This window comes from Hipposideros armiger, unplaced genomic scaffold (assembly GCF_001890085.2).
Source record: "Hipposideros armiger isolate ML-2016 unplaced genomic scaffold, ASM189008v1 scaffold_1258, whole genome shotgun sequence".
NCBI lineage: Eukaryota > Metazoa > Chordata > Mammalia > Chiroptera > Hipposideridae > Hipposideros > Hipposideros armiger.
In genome coordinates this window covers 80,733-102,559 of record NW_017732608.1, presented here as the reverse complement: position 1 = coordinate 102,559, position 21,827 = coordinate 80,733, and the positions used below count along the sequence as shown (strand labels likewise).

Sequence of the window (21,827 nt, the reverse complement as noted above, 5' to 3'; positions counted from 1 at the left end):
TCTCTCTCTCTCTCTCTCTCTCTCTCTCTCTCTCTCTCTCTCTCTCTCTCTGTGTGTGTGTGTGTTCTGGGGTGGGGTGGGCGGAGCCAAGGTAGAGTCATAAAGTACAAGTATTGGGAAAAACCATTTTCTTTGCCTATAGGCTACCAGGATGCATCTTAATCTTCCTTGGATAGACTTCCTCAGCCCACCCTTCTTTATGGATGCCCTCAGAAGTCAAGCTGCCTTGATCTCACCCTACAATTTGCTCTATTCTAATTTTGGAAACTAATTTATTCAACTGAGAATGACACCTAAAAACAGAAGAAGACAGCAGGCTCAGACAGGGTAATTAATGCCACACTGCATTAACTTTCTGCAGCTGAGATAAATATTCACACATCTTCTGGTTGCCGGAATTTAGCTTCAAATACCCAACACAACAGTGGTAACAAGTGCAGTCAACTCCCAATTATCCCCACTAATGAAGGGGAGCAGTGGTGTGGAAAACCCCAAGCAGCAGATAATCCCCACGTCTGACACTGTGGTGCATTATCCATTTTGGCAATAGCTTTCCCTTCCTTGTTACCGAATCTTAGACTGTCAGAGCTGGAGGGGAGCTAAGAAATCATTTGATCCAGAAATTTCCAGCCTGACTTCTGGCAAGGTCACTCTGGGGTCTTCAGGCTATTTTCAGTATTCCCAAATGTCTAAATGGAATCGCGCATTAACACAGCGCGCTGGTGATATGTTTTGTTTTCTCTGGGCAGATGTCACCACATCTCTGACCTTCTTCAAATCCTTCAAAGGCTCCCCATTACCCACAGGGTCAGGTCAAAGCTCCTTAGACTGGGCACACGAGACCCTTTCGTCTCATAGTCCATTAGTGCTAACACATGCCCCTGCCAGACCATGAATCAAAACTCAACCTTCCGGTCATGCACATCATGCTTTGAAAAAAGATTCTTTATGCCTCCGCCAGAGCGATGTTTCTGAAATGGATTTGGTCACGCCAGCCCCCTGCTTCAAACGACCCTCCTGACTCCTTATCACTCTGGTGACTATACAGACCCCTCAGGATGGCACACAAGGCCCTTCTAACATGCTCCACCTGCCCATTCAGCCTCGTCTGCCTCCTCTCCTCTGCCCCACCTTCGGTACTCCGCTTCTGGTCAGCTTGATGTGACAGGACTTTTCCCATCTCTGCTCAGGCAGTGTCTCCAGGGCCTCCCTTTGTCCTGCACCTGGGTGCTCACACTTTCAGAACCAGCTCCAATATAACAGCTTCCCGGATTCTAGCGTGCTCTGTGCAGACCTCTGTCTACACCGCCATCATCTTATCCCCTAGTACACTCTACACAATGGGTTCCACTGCACCTTTCACGTCAGTATCTCAAATTCTGAGTGAGAGCTTGGAACATGGGACGCGCCGCTGCTAACACGGAGAATGAGGATGTGAGTGAACAAATGAATGAATGGTTCTTCGCTTAATGGAAGTTGGCAAATACTCATGAACTTTAAGCTCACTTGTGATTGACATCTTAATATCTTCATTTCTAGAGGACGACAAAGTAGATGGAAAATCAGACAGTACAACTGAAAACAAAACCAACCCCCCAACCTTTGACACAGGCAGATCTAGGCTGATATTCCCACTGCCAAGTTCCTGCAGCCGAAGCCCACCAGGAACACACTTGCAGCTGAACAAGCTGGATTTATCTCTCACTGCAGTGAGGGAAGCCGTGGGCATCTCTGTAAGGGTGTGAGAAAGGGCTTAACGCAGGACTGGGCTTATGCTAGATGACTTGGGAAGGGTCAAGTATCTGGGTTGGATGCTCTGAGAAAGTGAGAGTATGATTATTTTAATACATCTTGAGGACACAAAGAATGGAGCAAGGTAAAGCTAGAAGAATGCCTGGTCATTTTTATAATGTGGGCAATATTCATGTGTTGCCTGTGCTCAGCCGTGGTACCGAGTGGTCTTGATTTGTCTGCACCCATCACGGTCACGGGGTGGCCTTGTCTGATGCTGGTGTTCAGCGAACCTGTTCACGTTGAACAGAACCCAAAGGCCTAGTGTGAGGGCTGGGTTGGCTCCCAGCTGTCAGGCTGCTGCTCTTTCTCCCTGCCACCCACTTCGTGACCCTACAGCTCTGTGAAATGCCAGTTTCCTCATCTGTAAACTGAGGCTAGCCTTCTTCTCTGTGAGCAATGTGATAAGCCTGGCAGAGAAAATATATATTGGTTGTCCAGCAGAGAGCCTGGCACAGAGGAGGCACCCCCAAAAAAGGTTACGTCCCTTCTGTCTGTGGGTGTGGCTTTTTGCTTCCTGTACAGAAGATGGTTTTAGGCCTCTGATCACCTGTAGGTGGCTCTCCAAATTGCTTGTCCTTTGAAGCACGTAGGTGCCACTGCAACTGGGCTCTGTTATGAACCCTAAAAATGGCGCTGGATCAGTCTGGGGAAACTGCAGAAAGAACGTGGGGTTCATCTAAAGAATCTGGGTGCAGGGCGCTGTCGAGAACAGAGACCACTTCAAGTATGAATTATGTGCTTACATACAACAGCCAAGTAGAATCACAGGACCAGAGAACAGCTTATGTTTACAGAAATGTCTGCAGTTTGTAAAGGACTGTGCTGTGTCACATGTGATTTCACCTGGGCATCCCAGTGAGGCTGTACCCTGGGCATTCCTATCTCCATTTACTGAGATGAAGCAAGGCTCCCCAGAGTTTGTTGACTCGCCCAAGGTCACTCAGCCAGCACAGGGCACAGCTGGAATATAACCGGCTTTGTTATTATGTTTAGATTTTTTTTATTGTGATAAAATATATATATATATATACAGCATAGCATTTGCCGTTTGGATCATTTTTAAGTGTACAATTCAATGGTGTTAATTACATTCACAGTGTTGTGCAACCATCACCACTGTTTCCCAAACTCATTCATCACCCTAGACTCTGTACTCATTAAACAGTCCCATCCTACTCCCCTTTCTCCCCAACCCTGGGTAACCTCTAATCTACTTTTCATCTCTATGAAGTTACCTGCTCTGACTTTGAAATCAACTTCACTGAGGTATAACTGACATACAATGAGACGTTCCCATTGCACGGGTACCATTTGACGAGTTTTAACAAACATACATGATCCTGGGACGCCCTCTCCGCCATAATCGAGCTAAAGGACATTTCTCGCCCCAAAAACTTCCCTTTGGTGCCACAACCACTGATCTGCTTTCGGTCCCCATGGATCAGATTTCTAGAGTTTCGTGTAAATGCACCCAGGTCTTTTTAAGCCTGTTGTCCACTCTATTACCATGTGTTCCCTTCTGTAAAATGTCAAAGCAAAGACGGTCCTCTGTCTCACGGTTCCTTTCCTGCAGGAAGAAACTGAAGCCCCAGATGTTTGGGTTGTTTTTCCCCAAGTCCACAGGGAACAGTGGAGAACCAGGAGGGCAGCCCAGGTCTGGGGCCCATTTCTGTGCTGGCGTCCTCACTTCCCCACCTATCCCCGGCTGTTGGGCTTGAAGTACAAAAGCAAATCATTTCCTATCCCACATAGAATGAGACCTCTTTGAACGCCACCTAAGTTGGGCTTATTACTTTGCAATCATTTAATTTTTATTGTGTTTATTTTTGGAAAGCTTGGCCACATCGAGCAAAGGTGTGTCCAAACAAATTATCAGTGGAGAAAAGACATGGTATGTTGAGAAAGGTGGTCTTAGATGTTGAGGTCAATGTGTACCATGCAATCTACTTGCTGAGTGAGCCCACCTGTAAGGTCAACACGGAGCCAAGCCAGGGGTCAGGCTGGACCTGGGGGTGAGCCAAAGCTTAGTGTCATCCTGCCAAGGGAACAACCTGAGCCTGTGGTCTTCTAGTTCCAACACTGGGGCCTAGCTCTCTGGGGTTTTACATTACTTGGCTTGGCAACTGAAAAAGGGTGGTGGTTACCAGGGTGTGTGAATAAGGCTGAAATAACTTACAGTTCAATCTGAAGACATATATAGGGACATCAAAGATGCATGGATTTTAGAGCCAGAAAGACCCCAGCAATCCTCCTAACTACCTCTATGAACTCAGAGAAGAATTTCACATGGACCTCAGTTTCTCCATCTGTAAAATAGGGCTTGTAACATTAATAAGTGAGTTCAGAGAACACGGAGGATTTTAACAAGTGATGGGAGTCTTCCTTTCTTATTTATTCAAAGGAAAGGAAAAAACTCACAAAGTTTTCTAACCACTTCCAGCCTGAAAAGCTGTCCTTGAGGATAGAAAAGTCTTGAAAACACTGGATGGATTTAATGATAATACCTTAGAGATGGATGCTGCTGTCAAACACACTCACTTTCTGGGGTCTCGGGTGTTGAAACTCACTTGGTAAACACAGAGATGCACAATCTGAGTTCCTAGGGAGACTGCACATGCTCTGATCAATTCTGCATTTTCCCATCAATAGTAACAACGATGGACACAAACTACATGCTTTGCGCATGTATATCATCTTTCTTGACCTTGTCACATAGCAGTTGAGGACACTGAGGTTGTCAACATCGATTCTCAGTGTCTGTCCTGGGTAAGTCTCCAGGAACCCAAGTGAAGTCAGGCTGTGTAAGGGATGTCAGGCTGTGTAAGGGACTTCGGTTCTGCGCTTTGTTAGCTGGGAATAAGGACAGCCTGGGGAAGGGGTGCTGTTGGGAGAGCTTGTTTGAGGACTAGGTCTTCCATACTCTAGCTGGGTGGCCTTGGACAAGTTAGAAGGTTCTAGACTGTCAAGCTGGAAGGGCCTGTGGACACTGTTTTACAGAAGAGGAGACCAAAAGTCAGAAATGAAGCCATCTGCCTCAGGTCACACAGCAATTGAGTTGAAGAGAAGCTGCTAAAACCCAGTTTTCCTGGTCCTGTTTGTGGGCTCTTGGCCTATTAATTCTGGGTCTGAATTTAAATCAGAGTCCCATTATGTGTGGATCTTTCAATTTTAGCAAGTCATTAGCCTCTCATATTTCTGAAGTGGGAAAAATAAAAATACAAGAGTGTTCCCCTGAGGATTGAATTAGGCGATGTTTATGAAAGTGCCATAAACATGCTAGTAACTTTTAAATATATTTTATTAGTGGTAGTTAGTGAAAGATCTTATGATGATTTTCCATAGAGTGGTTTTAGAAGCACTGAGTGTGATACAAATCAGAGGTCAGCAAACTATGGTCCATCGGCCAGGCTAGGTGGCTGCCTGTTTTTTATATGTAAAGTATTACTGGAACTCGGCCACACTCTTTGCTGCTTTCCTGCTGCAGGAGTGGAGCAGATTAGTTGCGACAGAGACCATGTGGCCTATAAAACATAAATATTTACAGAGTTTGCCGACCTTGGGTCTAAATGGTCAAGTGCGTTCTCGTGGTGCCTACAACTCCAATGACTTAAAACCACGTTGAAATTATGACCTCTGGTCTGGTTTTCTCTTTTGACTCCCAGAGTCTCCTATGCAGCAGCGTGTTGGCATCTCTACTAGGATGTCTCATGTCCTAGTTGAAGTTCAAGTGGTCTCAATGTAAACTTGCCTCATTTCCTTTCATGCATGTTGCTCAGCACAGTGACTGGCATCCCCTGGACCCCTACGTCAGAAACCTGGAGGTCATCCTAGAGTATGCTGCTTTCCTCACCTCCCATTTCCCTTCGGTATTAACTTCCTCCCGATGTTTTTCTTTTCAATATCTCTTGGCCCGAAGCCCACCTCTCCATCCTGTCCAACACTGCCCTCAGCCAGACCCTTCACATCTCCTGGCTGAACCATTCCGACAGCTGGGGTTGAACTTCCCCCTGAGTGCTACGTCCATGAAACGGACAGATTGTTTTCTGTTTTTGTGGCTCTGTTGTTTGGTTCTACTTAAAACAGAATAGTAATAATAATCCCAAGTACATGGATTTCACTATCAAAGCTTACAAAGCTGTCCTATGCATGATATCTTCTGATTCTGGGAGAGCCTGGGGAGGGGGCTATTCTACGTTACCCATAGTGATCCATACGAGGGGACCAAGGTTTAGAGGGATTACATGGTTCCCTAAGGTCATCTGCTTTGGAACCACGATGCAGACCCAAGCCCCCCGAACTCTGTGTGACATTCTTTCCTTTCTCCACCTCCTCCCTTCACCATTTTTTAAAAGATTCTTCCTCCTAGAGCATCTGAAGTCCCGCTTTCTTTTCCCTTGAACACTGGAAATCCATCGGGTAATATTTTAGATGTCCTGGGTTCCCACTATGAAGATCGGTATTTCAGAAATGACGGCAACTTATTATTTATGGCAATATCTATTGTTGCTAAGGGAGACAGACCAAACAATTCCCTCTTGTTACAGATGCTACTTTGACTTGACAGCTGAGAAAGTCTGATAGGCAGTTTATTTACTTAGCCATTTAACCAAATAAATGTTTTCATTTTTCTTTCATCTCCACAAAAGCTAACATTTTGCCCTTAAAATTGCTCCAGCAACACATCAGTGAAGTATAAATTACCTGCCATTCCCATACCAGCCATTATAATATTATGTTGGTTCTTTTTTTTTGTCCCTGTTGACCCAGTCTTTCAAAGACACGTGATTCTCCCAGGCGGAAGGGTAGGGGGAACGTGAAGTAATTGAAGATATTTCCCTTTATTGCTAAAATAGAAATGCTGTTTGAGATTGCCCTGAAGCTTCCCCTTCAAGGATTGAGTCTGTCTGTTTTCTCTTTCTGTGGTGGCTTTAACTTATCAACAGATGTCACCCTCACCTCCTCAGAATTGTGTGGGTATTTCTAATAAAAAGCAGCTGGAGATAATGGTTGCAAGGGTGATAAGAAAGATGGAACTCCTGCTTTCCAACTGTACGAAGGCACAGGGGAAAATAAAGCCACAGACGAGACTATCCCTGTATGTTATCCCTTCTCCAAGTGTCTGGAAAGGCACTAAGAAATTGCAGTCAGTAAATTTCTAGTTGGTTGGATGCGCAAATGGAATGGAGATAGAACGATCAAATGTGGCTGGTGGTGCTATTGAGGGAAGGACCCGGGAAGGCTCCTTTGGGCTTTCCTTGTAGATGTCTAGGGGATATGTCTGCAAGGTTGGCATCAGCCTCTTGGCATATGATTCCTGAGAGGCAATTGGAAAATGGCCAGGCTAAGCTTTCAAAGGGAGAAAACTGCCTCACTGAAGATTGTAGTCCAGCCATCCTTTGGAGCTGGGAGCTACTAACTATGATTTACATGTGGACATAAGACTGCTCATTTTTTGGAAGTGAGAGGTGGCCTGTGAGGCCCTAACTGGGGTCATTCTGAACACGGGACAGGGAAGGCCAGATAACTGAGAAATGGGTTTTGCTTTCCTTTCTCAGCTCAAAGCTGTTTTGAAACACATTAAAATTAATTATCCAAAGATATAAAGTACAGAGCAAAACCTCCCAGCCAATGGCTTGGTCCGTATGGTGGGATTTATTCAACATAAGAGCTAAATGTATAAAATCCTGGTAGCAGGGAACTAACATTGGTGGAGCACATAGGATGGTGATGGTGGTGATGGTGGTGATGGTGGTGGTGGTGGTGGTGGTGAGAGTGGCTAACATCTACTGGGTGCTAAGAGCTCACATACATCACTCATTTAGCTCAAACGATAACCCTATGGAGTGGCACTACTTTCACCCTTATTTTTCAAAATAAGATAGAGACTTGTAAAATCTTAGTTCGAACAATAACCCCATAAAGCAGCACTATTTTTATCCTTATGTTTCAATGTAAGACACAGACATAGAAAATCTCATCAGGGTCACATAGCAAATAAGTGGTGGAGACAGATTCTCAACTCAGACAGTTTTACCCCAGAATGCAGATTTTTAAGTTTAGTTTTAAGCTGAGTACTGAGTGTCTGCCCCATGCCTGAGACTCATAACATATACGCATAACATAACGCATAATATAAGGCCCTTTCAGCAGATGAAGAAATCAAGACACAAAAGAAACTACGGTTCTTGCCCAAGATTTCCCGCTATTGTGTAGCTGAGCTAGAACTTGAACTCCAGTTCCAAATCCTGAGCTCTTCTCACTATACCATGCTATGTCCACTTATAATTCAACCATGGCTTGGGCTTCTGGATAGAACAGCGAATGTAGAACAGACGGCAGCCCCACAGAACCATTCAGCTTGTCGACTGTCTCAGGCTGAACAGGCTCATAAAAATGAGGGTTTGATACATTGATCTGCAAATGGTGTAAGTCATCTTTGTTTTTTAGAAGACCTTTGATGTTAGGATGATGTTTGCTGTAATCCTGATGAATGGCTCTTGTCACCTCTAGTTCATTCATCAAATGCTTCAAAGCAGGGTTGGGCATGTGAACTAAAACACATGCAAGGGGTAGAAAACCTCCTGGGCATCTTTCCCAAGGGGTCCACCCGTAATGCTCAACTTTTCTCTGTCTTGGAATATTGACTTTGCCTTTAATTCACCAGCTCCCAAATAGCTTTGGAAGGATACATTTTTTAGATGGGCATTACATGGTTTGGCGTGGCATGTGTTAATATTTGCTATTATATTGCTATAAAATGTGGCAAAATACACAGTGTGTTAAGCTCTTTAATCATAAAATGTATTAACAAAACACTTTCAAAACACTGTCTTAGCTTTCACTAACCATTCAAATAACATACACATGAATGGAGAATAGGATTCTGGGGCAGCCTCAGAATCCATTCATGAGCAGTGAAAACCATTTACCATGTTAATGGTTCTGATCACGTGGTTCAGGCCTTCCAAAGGAGCGCTGTGGGTATGGCCTGGCAGTCCTACACATGTATGGGAAACTAGGAAAGTATTTGAAAATCGAATACATTTGTCAAGGAATGACCTTAGAAATCATGTCTGAGTAACAAGGTGTACTTCTTTAGTCTCCTGAGAAGGTTCGCTTCATCAGCAACTCCTTTCGATCAAATCAAATGTATTGAAATTCAAGTGCCAAAAGCCACTTCTAGTAAATGTAAGTACACCTCTCTCACAGTAGCTGCTGATGGAATCTGAAGTGGTTTGGTGGCAAACCATGCTGCAGCACAGGTGCACACGGCAGAGCCTCAGACGTGAATGCCACGTGTGTTTGGGCTTTCATTTCACTGTCACATTGAAAAGGGTGCGGAGGCCCCTTTTGGCTGGACAAAATGGACTAGCATGAGCTTACATCTCTATTGATCTTCTTTCAAGCACTGCTTATTTTTTGCTTCTTGGGCTGGCTTTTGAGTGTGTTTGGTTGGCGACCTCTTCAGATCCGTGGAGTGTAGGCAAACACAGTTATGCTTTGCTTACAAGAGTAAAGCACCTGGACCGCGTCTCACTGAAAATGGATCAGGGAGGGCAGAATGTGTCCATCTTGGAATTGATGCGTTCAGAAACCGAATCCATGTGAAGTAGTATTGACCGTGCCTCATTCTATCATCACGGCTCACTCAGAACATATGATTAATAAAATAATATGGCCATTCCCCACGCCTCACCCCTACCCCTGCTTCCCAGTGTATGTCAAAGGTCATGCATCCATGAGGAAAAATAAGGGACAAACAGACACCAGGCAAGGAGAGATGATGCAAACATCAGATAGACTCAGGCAAGGAGAGGTGGTACAAACAACAGGGGTGGACGTTCAGAAGTAAAAACAAGCAAAAGGGAACGCAGATGGCTTACGGATGAAGGAGATGAAAGGGAAGATACCTACCCAGACCTGCGCTATCTAGCTACCGGCCTGTGGACTTATATTATCAGCACTGGGTTCCCCACTGGGCTCCCCAAATTGATCACTGTTGGATGAGGCCTGTGACCCATCAGGCTAGAACACAAGAAGAGAACACTTTCTTTTCAACAATTGAAAATGTCAGACAGCTGGGCATGCTTTCGTGCACACAGTACATCAGTTATTTTAAGGCAGCAACTTCAGTTATGAACACCCACAAATGCAAGAACTTGTAGGAACCACGTAATGAAAGTACGTTATTTTAGCTGCTTGTTTGAACAGAAAAGAAAGCCCCCTAGAAACCCATTTAGAACTTAAGCATCTGAGCCAGCATTCTTTCTACGTAGGTTTGCTCACGCATTGTCCATATAGATATAGGAGTTTTGATTTTAAAGAAACACAAAAACAGAAAAGAACAAACGGGTCACTTACAGCTTCTTGGTCTTCGCTTTTGCTAGGACTCTCAAAGCCTTCCTCGAAGATGTCATCTGGGGTAGGATCACTGGCATGGGATGCAGATGATTTGGATGGAGAGCTCTGTCTAGGGGCTGGGGTTGGAGCTGCAGAGACCATGCAAAGAAAGAGAGCATCAGAAGTGTCTGGCTGCACACTGCGTGTCCCACAGAAACCTCGGGGATCTGGTTACGTGTAAGTCAATTCACAGGATTCCTTCCTATCACAGGCCAAGCCAGCTGAACAGTTTACTATCTCCCCTGGACATACTTATCTTGTCCTCTCACATACTTGATGGTCAGGAAGGAGCTGGCAGATGGGACAGACAGTGGCTCTAAAGGCTGGTCCCTGGATCATCAGACACATCTGGGCACTTGTTAGAAATGCCAGTTCTTGGACCCCATCCCAGACCTTCTGAATCAGAACTCTGTTGTTCCTGCACAATCAAGGTAAAAACCACTGGCTTATAGTGTTCTTTCTTCTCTCTTTCTTAACATCACACAATTAATTCAATAAGAATACAGAGATCAGAGGACAATGATATACACTGAGGGCCTTCTGTGTGTCAGACACTGTCAGAAATTTTACAGACAGTATCTCTAACCCTCATAAAACCTTAGGGGTAGGGTTATTCCAAGTTTACAGATAGAGCAAGGGAAGGCTTCTAAATTGCTCCGGGCCACACAGATGGCAACTGGTAGAACCAGGTTTCATATCCTGGCACACAGTATGTGTTAGATAAATGTGCTGAATAAAGAGTGTCTCGGTGACCTGGGAAAATAGATGTGGCTGGTGGCATCTTCACAACTGGCACTGTAGTCCTCATTCTAGGAGGATGTGCATTTTCTGTCGTGACCTTCCCCCATTTTCCTGGTCTCATTTGTTCCAGAGGTTCATAACAAATATGCCTTTTGAAACGACTCTTCCTTCAAAAATTTCTTATTTGGCAATGAAGATACCAGTCACAGGCTCAGACCCAAGTGAGGGGGTGGCGTGGCTTGAGTTAGTAGCTGAATTGCAAATGCCATTGATAAAGGAAGGCCTCTCTACAATAACTTCTTATAAGAATTTACAAAATCTGGCTGCTCATCAGACAGTGAGTGAAAATAGAACTTGGTGGGTTCCTTTTGCCTTGAACCTATATTTAGAACAACAATGCTGTTTATGGTGTCCAGCAAGCTAGACACCATGCTAGGGCATTTTGCAATCATTATGCTCTCTAATATAGACATGGTAAGATGGTATTGTGTCTACTGGTTTTTTTGTTTTGTTTTGTTTGTTTTTGTTTCCTGTTGAAGATATTGCAGTTCAGAGAGGTGAAGTGACTTTGTCAGGGCTAACACAGCTATGAAATAGGAGCCCTGGGATTTCATACAGGTCTGCCTGACAATGTCCGTTCACTGTGCTTTTTTTCTATTTCTATCTGAGGTTTACTCTTAGTCCAACTGACCCTCCAAATCAAACCATTCTAAAGGTGATGCTGATGGATAACAGGATAGAAATGTTGGTTTCACTCATTTTCTTAAACAAAACATTAACATTTTCTCTCATTTAGAAGGGCGTCTGCTTTGTTTTATGAGATGATTATGGAACAAACTGGTTATAGTGGGTTTAAGTGAGATAAGCTATATGAAAACACCCCTGATAAGTGGTAGGCATTTAGTAACTATTAGTGCAATTCAATTCTGAATCGTGTCTGATGTGGTTTATTGCTTACGAAAGGCTGCGAACCCTGGCTGAGATGCTAATTCTGAGAGGTATACTGCTCACACTTACAGAATGAAATCAATGGGAAGCACAATGAGGAGTTTATTTATGTGAGTGTCTTAACCTTTAGAAGGTTGATAGCACACCTCTACAATCTAAAACAGTGGATCGCGATCTGGGGCGCTTCCACTCCCAGGGGACCTGTGGCAATGCCTAGAGTCATTTTTGATCATCATGACTAGGGAGCAGATGTGTAGTCCCGGCATCCAGTGGGTAGAGGTCAGGGCTGCTGCTAAACAGCCTACTATGCACAGGACAGCCTCCCACAACAAAAAAATTATCTGGTCTAAGTGTAAAACCCAGCTCTTAAAATGCAACAGTAGTGGAGCGGCGTTTGTTTGTTTCATTCTCTCCCACCTTTCCCCAATGCCTCCCTCCCATGTGTTAGATACTATGCTGGCATTATGCGTAATGTAGAAATGAGAAATGATTAAGACATATTCCCTGTCCTCAAAGAACTTAAGCTCCCCTCTTTTATTTGTAGCTGGCACACTGAAAGATATTCGTTTTCAAAAGATGCTCTCTTATTTATGTATGAGTTTCATTTATTTTGCGTCTCCCTTTTTGTTCATTATTCTTCATTGGGACCCTGTGAGCTGCAGTTAACAGAGATGCCCCCACTATGTAGATCATCTGGCTCGAGGGGAAGGAGGTTGTTTGTACACATTGAAGGTGTTCGTTTTCAGAACAGCATTCCGGATCTGGCTGAAATGACACTCTCTAATTATGTTAACATTAGATTTTTTTTTTTTTTGACAATTCACGGTATTGGCCAAACAGTGATCCATATCATCTGTGACAGTAATGAAACACCACACTCATTGTTCCATGAGCCTTTTCTTTCCCCTGATCAATTGTCAAGGCACAGGCTGAATCATCAGACACCGTCTGCAAACGGTGTGGACCAAGCATAGGAGTGCTCAAGAGTATCTGGATTCTGGCTACACGGTGCTGGTTTTCCAGATGCTTGCAGGAGAAAAGTGAGCTGGGCTAGAATCACTGACTGCTGGAATTGGAAGGAGGCTCGATGCTCATCATTTAGTTTACCCATGACACAGCTGAGGGTAAGAGAAGCCACACATCTGCCTGAAGACACAGCCTGTGGTGGAAGAGCCAAGGCTAGAACACTGGTCCGGGACTCTGCACGAAATCACTCAGTATGCTATGATAATGACGACGAAATGACTTCAAACTCTGTGAGGTAGGTAATGGTTCAGTAAGTGGACCACTGAGTCCTTTTAATCACCTTTGCCTATGGTAGATGAGGGACTCGAGGCTCGTAGAAATGACTTATGCGTAGGCACAAAGCTAGTAAGTAATAAAGCTGCTATCCAGAGCTTCCTGCTACACCATCATTTTTCCTCTTTGACTACCCTAAGTTTCGGGTCAAAATGGAGCTTTGGTTCTACCAGGTATAGGAGGCCTTATGGTTGCTGTATGTCTGCTCTAAGTTTTCTCCTGATCTTAACTGTCTATTCTAAATGTTTATCTTTGTTCCTAAAAATTCACACACATCATTCATTTTTATTTCATTTTTTCCTCTGTGTCATAGCTGGGATATACACAAATGAATGAAAGAATGAATGCATGAATGAACAAGTGAACAGAAACCTAAGAGGCAGAGGGACATGGTAGAAAAATAACAGGCTTGTATTCACTACTACCACTTTTTCTGTTCTCTTTGTCTTGGAATCTCTCATTATCTGTCAAATAAGTCTAAGAAAACTTGTCATACGCATTGTTATGAGTGTAAAAATAATAGATATAAAGCATGTGGAGGGGGGGTGTATGTTATAATTGGCACCTAATAATTGGTAGCTATTATTGTTGTTGTAATAATATAAACAAGGAGTTAAATGTAACTGAGATGAGTTCTCTGACCCCGGAAACAAGTCATCACTCCCACTGGGCTTATGAAGGGCACTCACGTGAGTTGGTCGATGGTGTGGTAGAAGTCACAGGGGTCAAATTCAACTGGGAGATGTCAAAGTCATCACAGTCATCTGTATCCTGTGCCACCCCGACTTTGTTGAAGTAACTGGAGAAGGCCTCTGAGGTACAGCTGAGGGAGGGCTGGTCGGGTTTGCGGGAGGGCACGGGCGGAGGCTGAGCCATCTGGAAATCCTTAAACATTTCTTTCCCCATTTTCTGCCTGGGCTTGTCGGTCTGTGGACTTGACCTGGTGGAGTCACCCGTGGCTGGGACGGTTGCAAGGGGGGTAAGGGGACCTTGGAACATGGCGGCCGGCAAAGGCATAACAGTTTGTGTGGGCATGAAGGCGGCTGGTGGGAACTGCCCTGCCACGGCTGGCCAGGGCTGCTGAGTGGCAGGAAAGAGACCCGGCTGGCCCCATGCGATGGGCTGAGCCCCCGGCATCACCTGAGCGACTGGTGGCTGAGCACCCATGGCGATCTGCTGTTGGACAAGGGGCTGCTGGCCCCAGAAGGATGGGAGGACGGCGCCCATTGCAACATAACCTGGAAGGGTGAAAAAGAAGAGTCAGGCACCCTGGGAAAGAATAATTCACAGAGTCAAGTGATCGGCCGACAGGTAATGAGAAACCACCAAGTGTCAGGCTGTGTGCTAGGGATGGGGGTGCAAAGATGAGTAAAACAGAAGCCCCTGCTGTCATGGAGCCTGCCATCTACAGCAGTGGTCATGGGACCCTCTCCGAGGAGATGCCTCATGAGCAGCAGTTAGAATGCAGCGAGGGAGCTGGCCAGGCAGATATCTGGGCAGGAATAGTAATACTGCTACATGGTTAAAGGTTTCTGACCCCACATAGCCTTGGGCACCAGTGTCTCAGTGGGAAGGGCAGAGGGCTAGAAACCAGGCACGTGGCAGTTTGAATCTCGCCTGTCTTTCTTGCCAGAACTGGGGTCTTCTCAACCGCTTAAGCTCTCCAAGAGTCAGGCTCTTTGTTGCAGAGCCAGTTAGAACACCTTCCTCTTCAGCATCGAAGCTGAATAAAAATTGGAATTTTGGAGTTTTAGAGGTAGAGGTTAGAATTCAGGCTGCTTCTTCTTATCTATGGCATTTGGGGGGAGCTTAGGTAGCTCTCTAAAGCTCTGTCGCCTTATCTGTAAAATAGGCATAAAATACCTTCTGCCCTCATTGGGTTGGTTTAACAATTAATTGAGATTATGGATTTAAGGTGTGGAGTCCTGCACCTGACACAGAGGGAACAGTCAGTAAATGTTAGCAATTAGTACAATTTGAATCAGAACCCATAAATATGCACTTAATACCCTACTTCATGTATAACAGACATGCAGTAAATGGTAGCTATAGGTGTTACTATACATGGTTTCTGAATTATTATGCCAATTTTAGAGATTATAAAAATGTAGGTCATTGTCTACTCAGGAGCACTGCAAACAGCGGTACAGGTCGGCCCTGCAAACGCGGGGTGCACTCACATGCATTACCGTCATAACTACTGACTGCGTTATCTCCTTCAGGTGAGACATAATCATTTCAAAAGAAGCACAAGTGACATTTTTTACAATAGTGATAGGAACAATAATAATTTCCACTTATTAAATGATTACAATGTGCTAGGTATAGTATTCGGAGTTTTACATGTTCACAAAACCCTTGTAGGGTAGGTATTATTATCTCCATTTTAGGGATGAGGAAATTGGTCCTCAGAGAGGAAAAGTACCTCGCTCAGAGTCACACAGCTGGCACGAAGTGGGATCCGGATCTCAATTGAGGTCACCTGCCCCCAAAGCCAGTGATCTTTTCTCTGCACCACAGTGCCTCCCCCAGATGGTCAAGACTGATTTCTGATCAGAGGGCCCAATGGCCACATGCATAGACAGTCGAGATTGGCAGGCAGATGCCCAGGACAGGTAGTGCAGAGGGTGGAAAAGCTAGCTTTGCCTGGCCTCTCAAAACAGTGATTTCATGGCTGTCAGAAGGAATTTACAGGTACAAAAAGCAGTGAGACCAGGAGAAGAGGAGGGGCGGGCAAAGCGTATCCTAGCAACTTCCAAAGGGAAGACAGGTGGGCATGGCACTGGTCATGTCATGTCATGTCATGTCATGTCATGTCATGTCATGTCAGTGACTCCAGTGATCCCAGAGAAATCATGTGCAGGTGCCCCAGCATCAGATCTACGTGCCCTTCAATTGACTGATGAGGGCTAGAGCCAACATTGAATGCCAGGCCATTTCCTTACAAGGTAAGAGGAGGCTGCAGATTAACCTTGATGTTTAACTGAGCAGTGTTAAATGATTTTATGGAATGAGGCAGGGGTGTCAAAAAACAAAGCAGACGATATCCTTATAAGATCACTGTAGTCCTAAGGCCTGAAATAAGGGGTGAAAGAGGCACTTGTGCTGACATTTAAAACTTGAAACTTGCTTACATTGCCTGTCTCCTCGCCTATCATAACGCAGTGACTTGAACTTAGCAACAGACTAAGAATTTTGCAACTTTGTTTTCATCTTCTGATTTACTTTCATGGGCTCAATGGTTCTCAAGGGATGATTAGGAAATTTGTGGGGTGTATTTTTGTTGTCATGATAACTTGGGGATGGGCGCTCCTGGCATTGAAAGGGCCAAGAGAATTGATACAAGACATCCTTTGATGTGTGAGACCAACGTGTATTAACAAAATACTATCCCACTTTCTGTATGATTATTTGAGTATAGACTGAACTTTGAATTACATGGAAATTCAAAGTTTATTTGTACAGTTTTAATGTACTTAATTTTCCAGGAATGTAACAATTGTGTACACTGAGGGAAGACTGTTACTTTGTTTTGTTTGGAACACTGTCAACAGTTTTTCACCAATTTGGAAAATCGTGGTCCCTAACAGAAACACTTCTTGTGATGTTTGAGCCAACATGACATTCCTGTATAGGTCTGTACCTGCAGTGCTCTCATTTCTAAGTATACACACCTGACTACTTAGTATCTCTTCTAGTGTGGTTGTACCTGGGGCTTTCCTTATTGAAATACAAATATATTTTATTATAAGTTAGCCTTCTTTTTTTTCTTCCTTATATTACTATTCGGGAATCATACTGACTTTTGAAAAACTGTATAGATGGGTTATATCAGCGATAAATTTCATTTCATAATATTACAAATATTTGGTATAAGAAGGGGATGGTGAATCTGACAGTGTGGAGACCTGCCTGTGGATCTTTCAAACACCCCAACCCTGATGTCCATCTTGGTGAATAGATGGGCGACTTCAGCCTCCCCCAGCCTATTTTCTGCTTTGATTTCATTCCACCCTCCTCTTTGCCACCAGGACACTGTTCTGAAATGCAAATGCAGTGCTTCATTGTCTTGAGAATCAGGCTCAGATGCCTTAGCTTGGCTTATGAGCCTTTGGGGGTCAGCCCCCTCTCCACCGCTTCATCCCCATTTTCAATGCAAATTCCCACCAGCGCCTTTTCCTGTAGCAGCTACAAGCAACACTCAGCCTGCTCTCTCATCTGTGCTGGCCCATCTGCCTAGAAAGCCAACCCCTACTTACTCATGTGGCAACCCCTTATTTGCTCTTTGAGACTCAGTTCAGCATCACTTCTAGATTCAGTTGGTTCTCCTTTGCGGGGCTTCCGCGGTCCTCTGTTCATCTCTATCATGGCACTTGTCACACTGCCTCATAATTGCCTGGTTCTTCTGTCTTCCCTCAGTAGACCAGAAACCACCTGCTAGCAGGAGCCCTTTATTTTATCGTTCTCCCCCATCGGCATCTAGCATAGTTTTGGGCACAAATCAGCTGCTCCATAAATGATTTTGATTGGAGAAAGGCTCTATATAAAAAGCCTTTATATATATATATATATATTTTTTTTTCCAAGTGTACAATTAAACTCCAAGATCCAAAAGGGCTGTGATCTCTGATGAGTCAGTCTACTGCTGATAGCAGGTAGCAGGGCTTTTTTTTTTTTCCTCTTTTTTTTTCCCACAAGGAACCAACAGATGGGCTGTGCACACTTCCCTAGGGAGAGCTATTAGCATGTCTCTCTGGCTTCATGCCATCTGCTTCAGACCAAAGTACAATATTCAAAAGAAAAAAAGGCAGCACAGGGTAATTGGGTATCATGTTTGGGAACTTGCAGGCCTCACTCCTTTTTCCTGGGGTGGGGGGTGGTGTCCGTGCAGCTTGGGCTCCCCTCAGGTCTGTGAGCTAAGGTTTCTGGCCACATGGCACGGTGCATGCGTGATGGGACGCCTCAGTGGCAGGGCTATGCTAGTCCTGGACATAGGAAGCCACTTGGTGGCTGCCACTGCAGCCAGCCATGTAACAGCTTAGTAACTGTTGGCTCATTAACATTCAACAGCGGAGGGAGGAGGTGCCAGGAGCATCTGTTTATGCGGCCGAGTTCAGATCAGTCGTAAACCTCCTTGCTGTGAGGTAAAACACCTGCATTACTGCCTTGCAGTTAGATTTTTAAAAAGTGTTGAAAATTGCAATTTACAACCAGATGCTGGTATCTGGAGATACCCTCATTATTTGAAAAAAAAAAAAAAAAGCAGGCTAAAATGTAAGAAAAACCCTGAAAACTAAGGGACTCTGCAACATATATAGAATTTGCATGGTACCTCTTATCTATATTATTTCATTTGATTGATTGATTGATTGATTCAGAAATAGTCCTGCTGGATGCTAAGCACTGTTTTAGTCTCTGGAGATGCAGTGAAATACAAAACAGTAAAAAAAAAAAAAATCCTTGCCCTAGAAGAGTTTACATTTTTAGAGAAACTGTAGCTTCATGAGGGGATGGTTTGACACGGCTACAAAAGCATGGGTAGCAGAGCCAGGGCCCCTGGTGAACAGAGTAGCAAACATTAGGTGAGACCTTACTTACATAAACACTGCCAGGCACTGTTTTAAATGTTTTACTATATGTGTTAACTAGTGCAATCCTCAGAACAGCTCTATGGAGTGGAATTCTTACCCTCATTTTACAGAAACGTTTCCTAAGGCCCAGAAGAGATTTAGCTGAGTATTACACAGCCAGTGAGTGGCAGGGTCTATATTCATACACAGTACATTCTCCAGCCTCCCCTCCCCACCACGCACAGTGAAGAGGCCAAAGACTTAAATTTCGTAATATGCAGTTTTTAAACATTCCAAGAAGATAAAGAAAAATAATATTGGTAGGACAAGACATATTTTCTTCTACTTTAGAAATCAGGGTACTTGTAATAACAGCATTTTCTACATAAAGCATCTAAAATGTGCTAGCATTTTTCAAGGCACTTAACTTTCTCATTCAATCCTCATGATATTGTTGCAAGGTAAGTATTATTTTCAATTCAGTTATAAAGATGAAGAATCTCTGGCTCTGACAGGTTAAGTAATTTGCCCAGGAGTCTACAACTTATAAATAAATGGCTGAGCTGGGATTCAAGCCTAGTCCACTGGACACAATAGCATCCCACAGCCTGTCCATTGGATTGCATACCCCAGTTCACGTCCCCATCCCCCATCACTAGCTCTATAATTAGGGACTGGTAGACGGAGGAGATTCAATGCTGCAGAGATTTTTAAGGCCAGTTAAGGGAGGAAAAGGGCAGAGAGTTTAACACCAAATGAAGCCTAGTTTTGTTCTTCAGCATATCTTGAGTAAGAAAGCAAAAATATGCTCATTGAAATTAATTTTAGACACATTCTAAAAATTGGAAGCTTGAAGGTAACACACACACACACACACACACATATATATATGTATGTAGGGTGGCTAAAGAAACCGAATCTGGATGTGCAGAAGTGGCTTGTCCATAGTTTGTAGCACAGCTGGTCAACTAGCAAGGCTAAAATCCAGGTCTCCTAAGCCCTCATCTGGCACAAGCTGCGGAGCAGGACCTAAGCAGTGCCTGACACGGGCAGGCCCTCAGGTGCTTTATCATCAAAAGGGCTGGAAGACATGGGCAGTCGCATCCAGTCCCACCCTTTAACTTATAGAGAAGGGAACAGAGACTCAGAGGGGCCAAGTCCTTCCTCCTCTTCCTGGAGTACACTTGACCTGCCAGCTTCCTGGGTCTCTCCCTTACCACTCCCAGGCTGCTCACATCTCACCTTTGGAGGAGCCCCTCCTGGCTACAGACTCCATGTAAGCCAGCTCCTCACCTGCTCCAAAGCCCCATACCCTACTCTATATTTTGCTTTTGTCCATACCACTTACTATTTTCTAACATATACCTACTGATTTTAACGTTGTCTCTTAAATAGAAAGTGAGCTGTCTGCGGGCAAGGGTCTGCTGTATTCACTGACACGCCCCAGGCACCTAGGACAGAACCTGGAACGTGGCAGGCAGTCAGCGAGTATCTACAGAATGAACATGCCTGTACATGAGTAAGTCTGATGCCTAGAGTTCCCATCGCCTGTCCAGCACATCTTCATGGGTCAAATAATGGGGGCAAAGCATGGGGGTTCTGGACACAGGGCTGATGGCACAAGAAGGTCGTGCATTTCTGACTGAAAACTGTTACTCTTATTTAAAATGACGCATTCTATTATACCACTCCCAGGGAAAGTCTGATAACCCTTTTAGGTAACGGAAACCAGCCATCACCACTATCCCATTTTAGAAATGGGTAAAACGGGTGGGAAGCTTAGCACTTACGTTTCTGGGCTACCTGCACTTTCTAAATTGTAAGTAGATCCAGTGGCTACCCAACTCTTGCTGCTTCTCAAAGTTCATAATGCGCTCTGGGCTCATGTAACTGTTTCAGAACAGGATATACATGTTTACTTCACATTGAACAAGAAGGTTTATATTTGGCCTCAAGAATTTGCTTCTGACACTATGTAATTAAAAGTAATTATTTCCAGAAAAAATGCAATTTTTGTATTCTAAAGTATTTAAGCACTGTTTGCCATTTATGAGAACAAAGTAGAAAAAAAGAGATGAAGCCGCAAACTTCAAATACATAATTAAAAGCAAAGTCCTTAAGCCTCCCATGGATATAAAAAGCAGAAGTAATACCAGCTTTGGTCATGTCCAAGAGGAGAGGACTGGCCGTGTGGAGAGCCTGAGCCCATGGAAACAAGATGCCTGTGACCCCACCAATTTGTAAGTCACCTAAAACACTGTTACTATATATTTTTACTCTGTTGTAAAAGTAGTATATACATTTTAAAGAATATCTGGAAAACAGAACAAATGCTTTCTAAATCACGAAGATCCCCATCACCCTCCCAATTCACCGTTAGCAGTTTGCTTTGTCCCTTAGGTTTCTTGTATGGGGAACCTCCCCCTCCTTGAATCTCCATCAAATGAGACAGATCCCATCTATGAGTCAGATCTCAAGAGGTATGTGGAGAGCTGACTCACCTCCTCCCTACTGGCCGCCTTTTTTCCTTCTGGCTGAGATGGACAGGAAGAAACTGATTGTGTGTGTGCACCAAGCTCCCTAAAGCGATATACCTGAGTAACCTAGAACCTTGAACTTTCCAGGTGAAAGACATCACTGAATTCCAGCAGTACACCAGACCTATGTAAATATCACCCCACCCGCCATGGCGGCTTCTCCATGTCACCTGAAGAGTCCCAAGGAGGGAATGGTGGCTCCACAGGGGTTGAGGCATAATGTGGCAGCTGGTTCAGTCAATGCTTTCTCTTTCTTGATGAGTGGAGGCTGAAGGAAGAGAAGCAGGTGGAAGAGGGCTTACCTGAGGGTACAGCAGCAGTGCCGAAAGGTACAGAACCAAACATGTCTGCACTCGCTGGAAGTGTCTGAGATGAAGACGGGATAAAGGCATCACCTGGAGTTGCAGGAGTCTGTCAGGCAGAGAGAGACAGAGGGTGCATGAGGCTCCTGGGAGGGGGCTCAGCAGCCATCAGAGATGGGGTGGGGTGGGGCAGCAGGAGCAGGAAGTAAGTGTGTGCGTGTGCTGCACAAGCAGCA

The 21,827-nt window shown here is 44.4% G+C and overlaps 1 protein-coding gene across 1 annotated transcript in view; it reads right to left on the bottom strand.

Annotated features, from left to right (window-relative positions):
• DAB1 (DAB adaptor protein 1) overlaps nt 1-21,827 on the bottom strand; it is a 67,837-nt gene that overhangs the window by 3,439 nt on the left and 42,571 nt on the right. The window contains exons 10-13 of the mRNA XM_019633207.1: nt 21,592-21,700; nt 13,872-14,420; nt 10,156-10,283; nt 9,709-9,819 (exon numbers count right to left, since the gene is read on the bottom strand). Of these exons, the coding sequence (XP_019488752.1) occupies nt 9,724-9,819; nt 10,156-10,283; nt 13,872-14,420; nt 21,592-21,700 (882 nt within the window). The 3' untranslated portion in view covers nt 9,709-9,723. The remainder of the gene's footprint in view (nt 1-9,708; nt 9,820-10,155; nt 10,284-13,871; nt 14,421-21,591; nt 21,701-21,827) is intronic.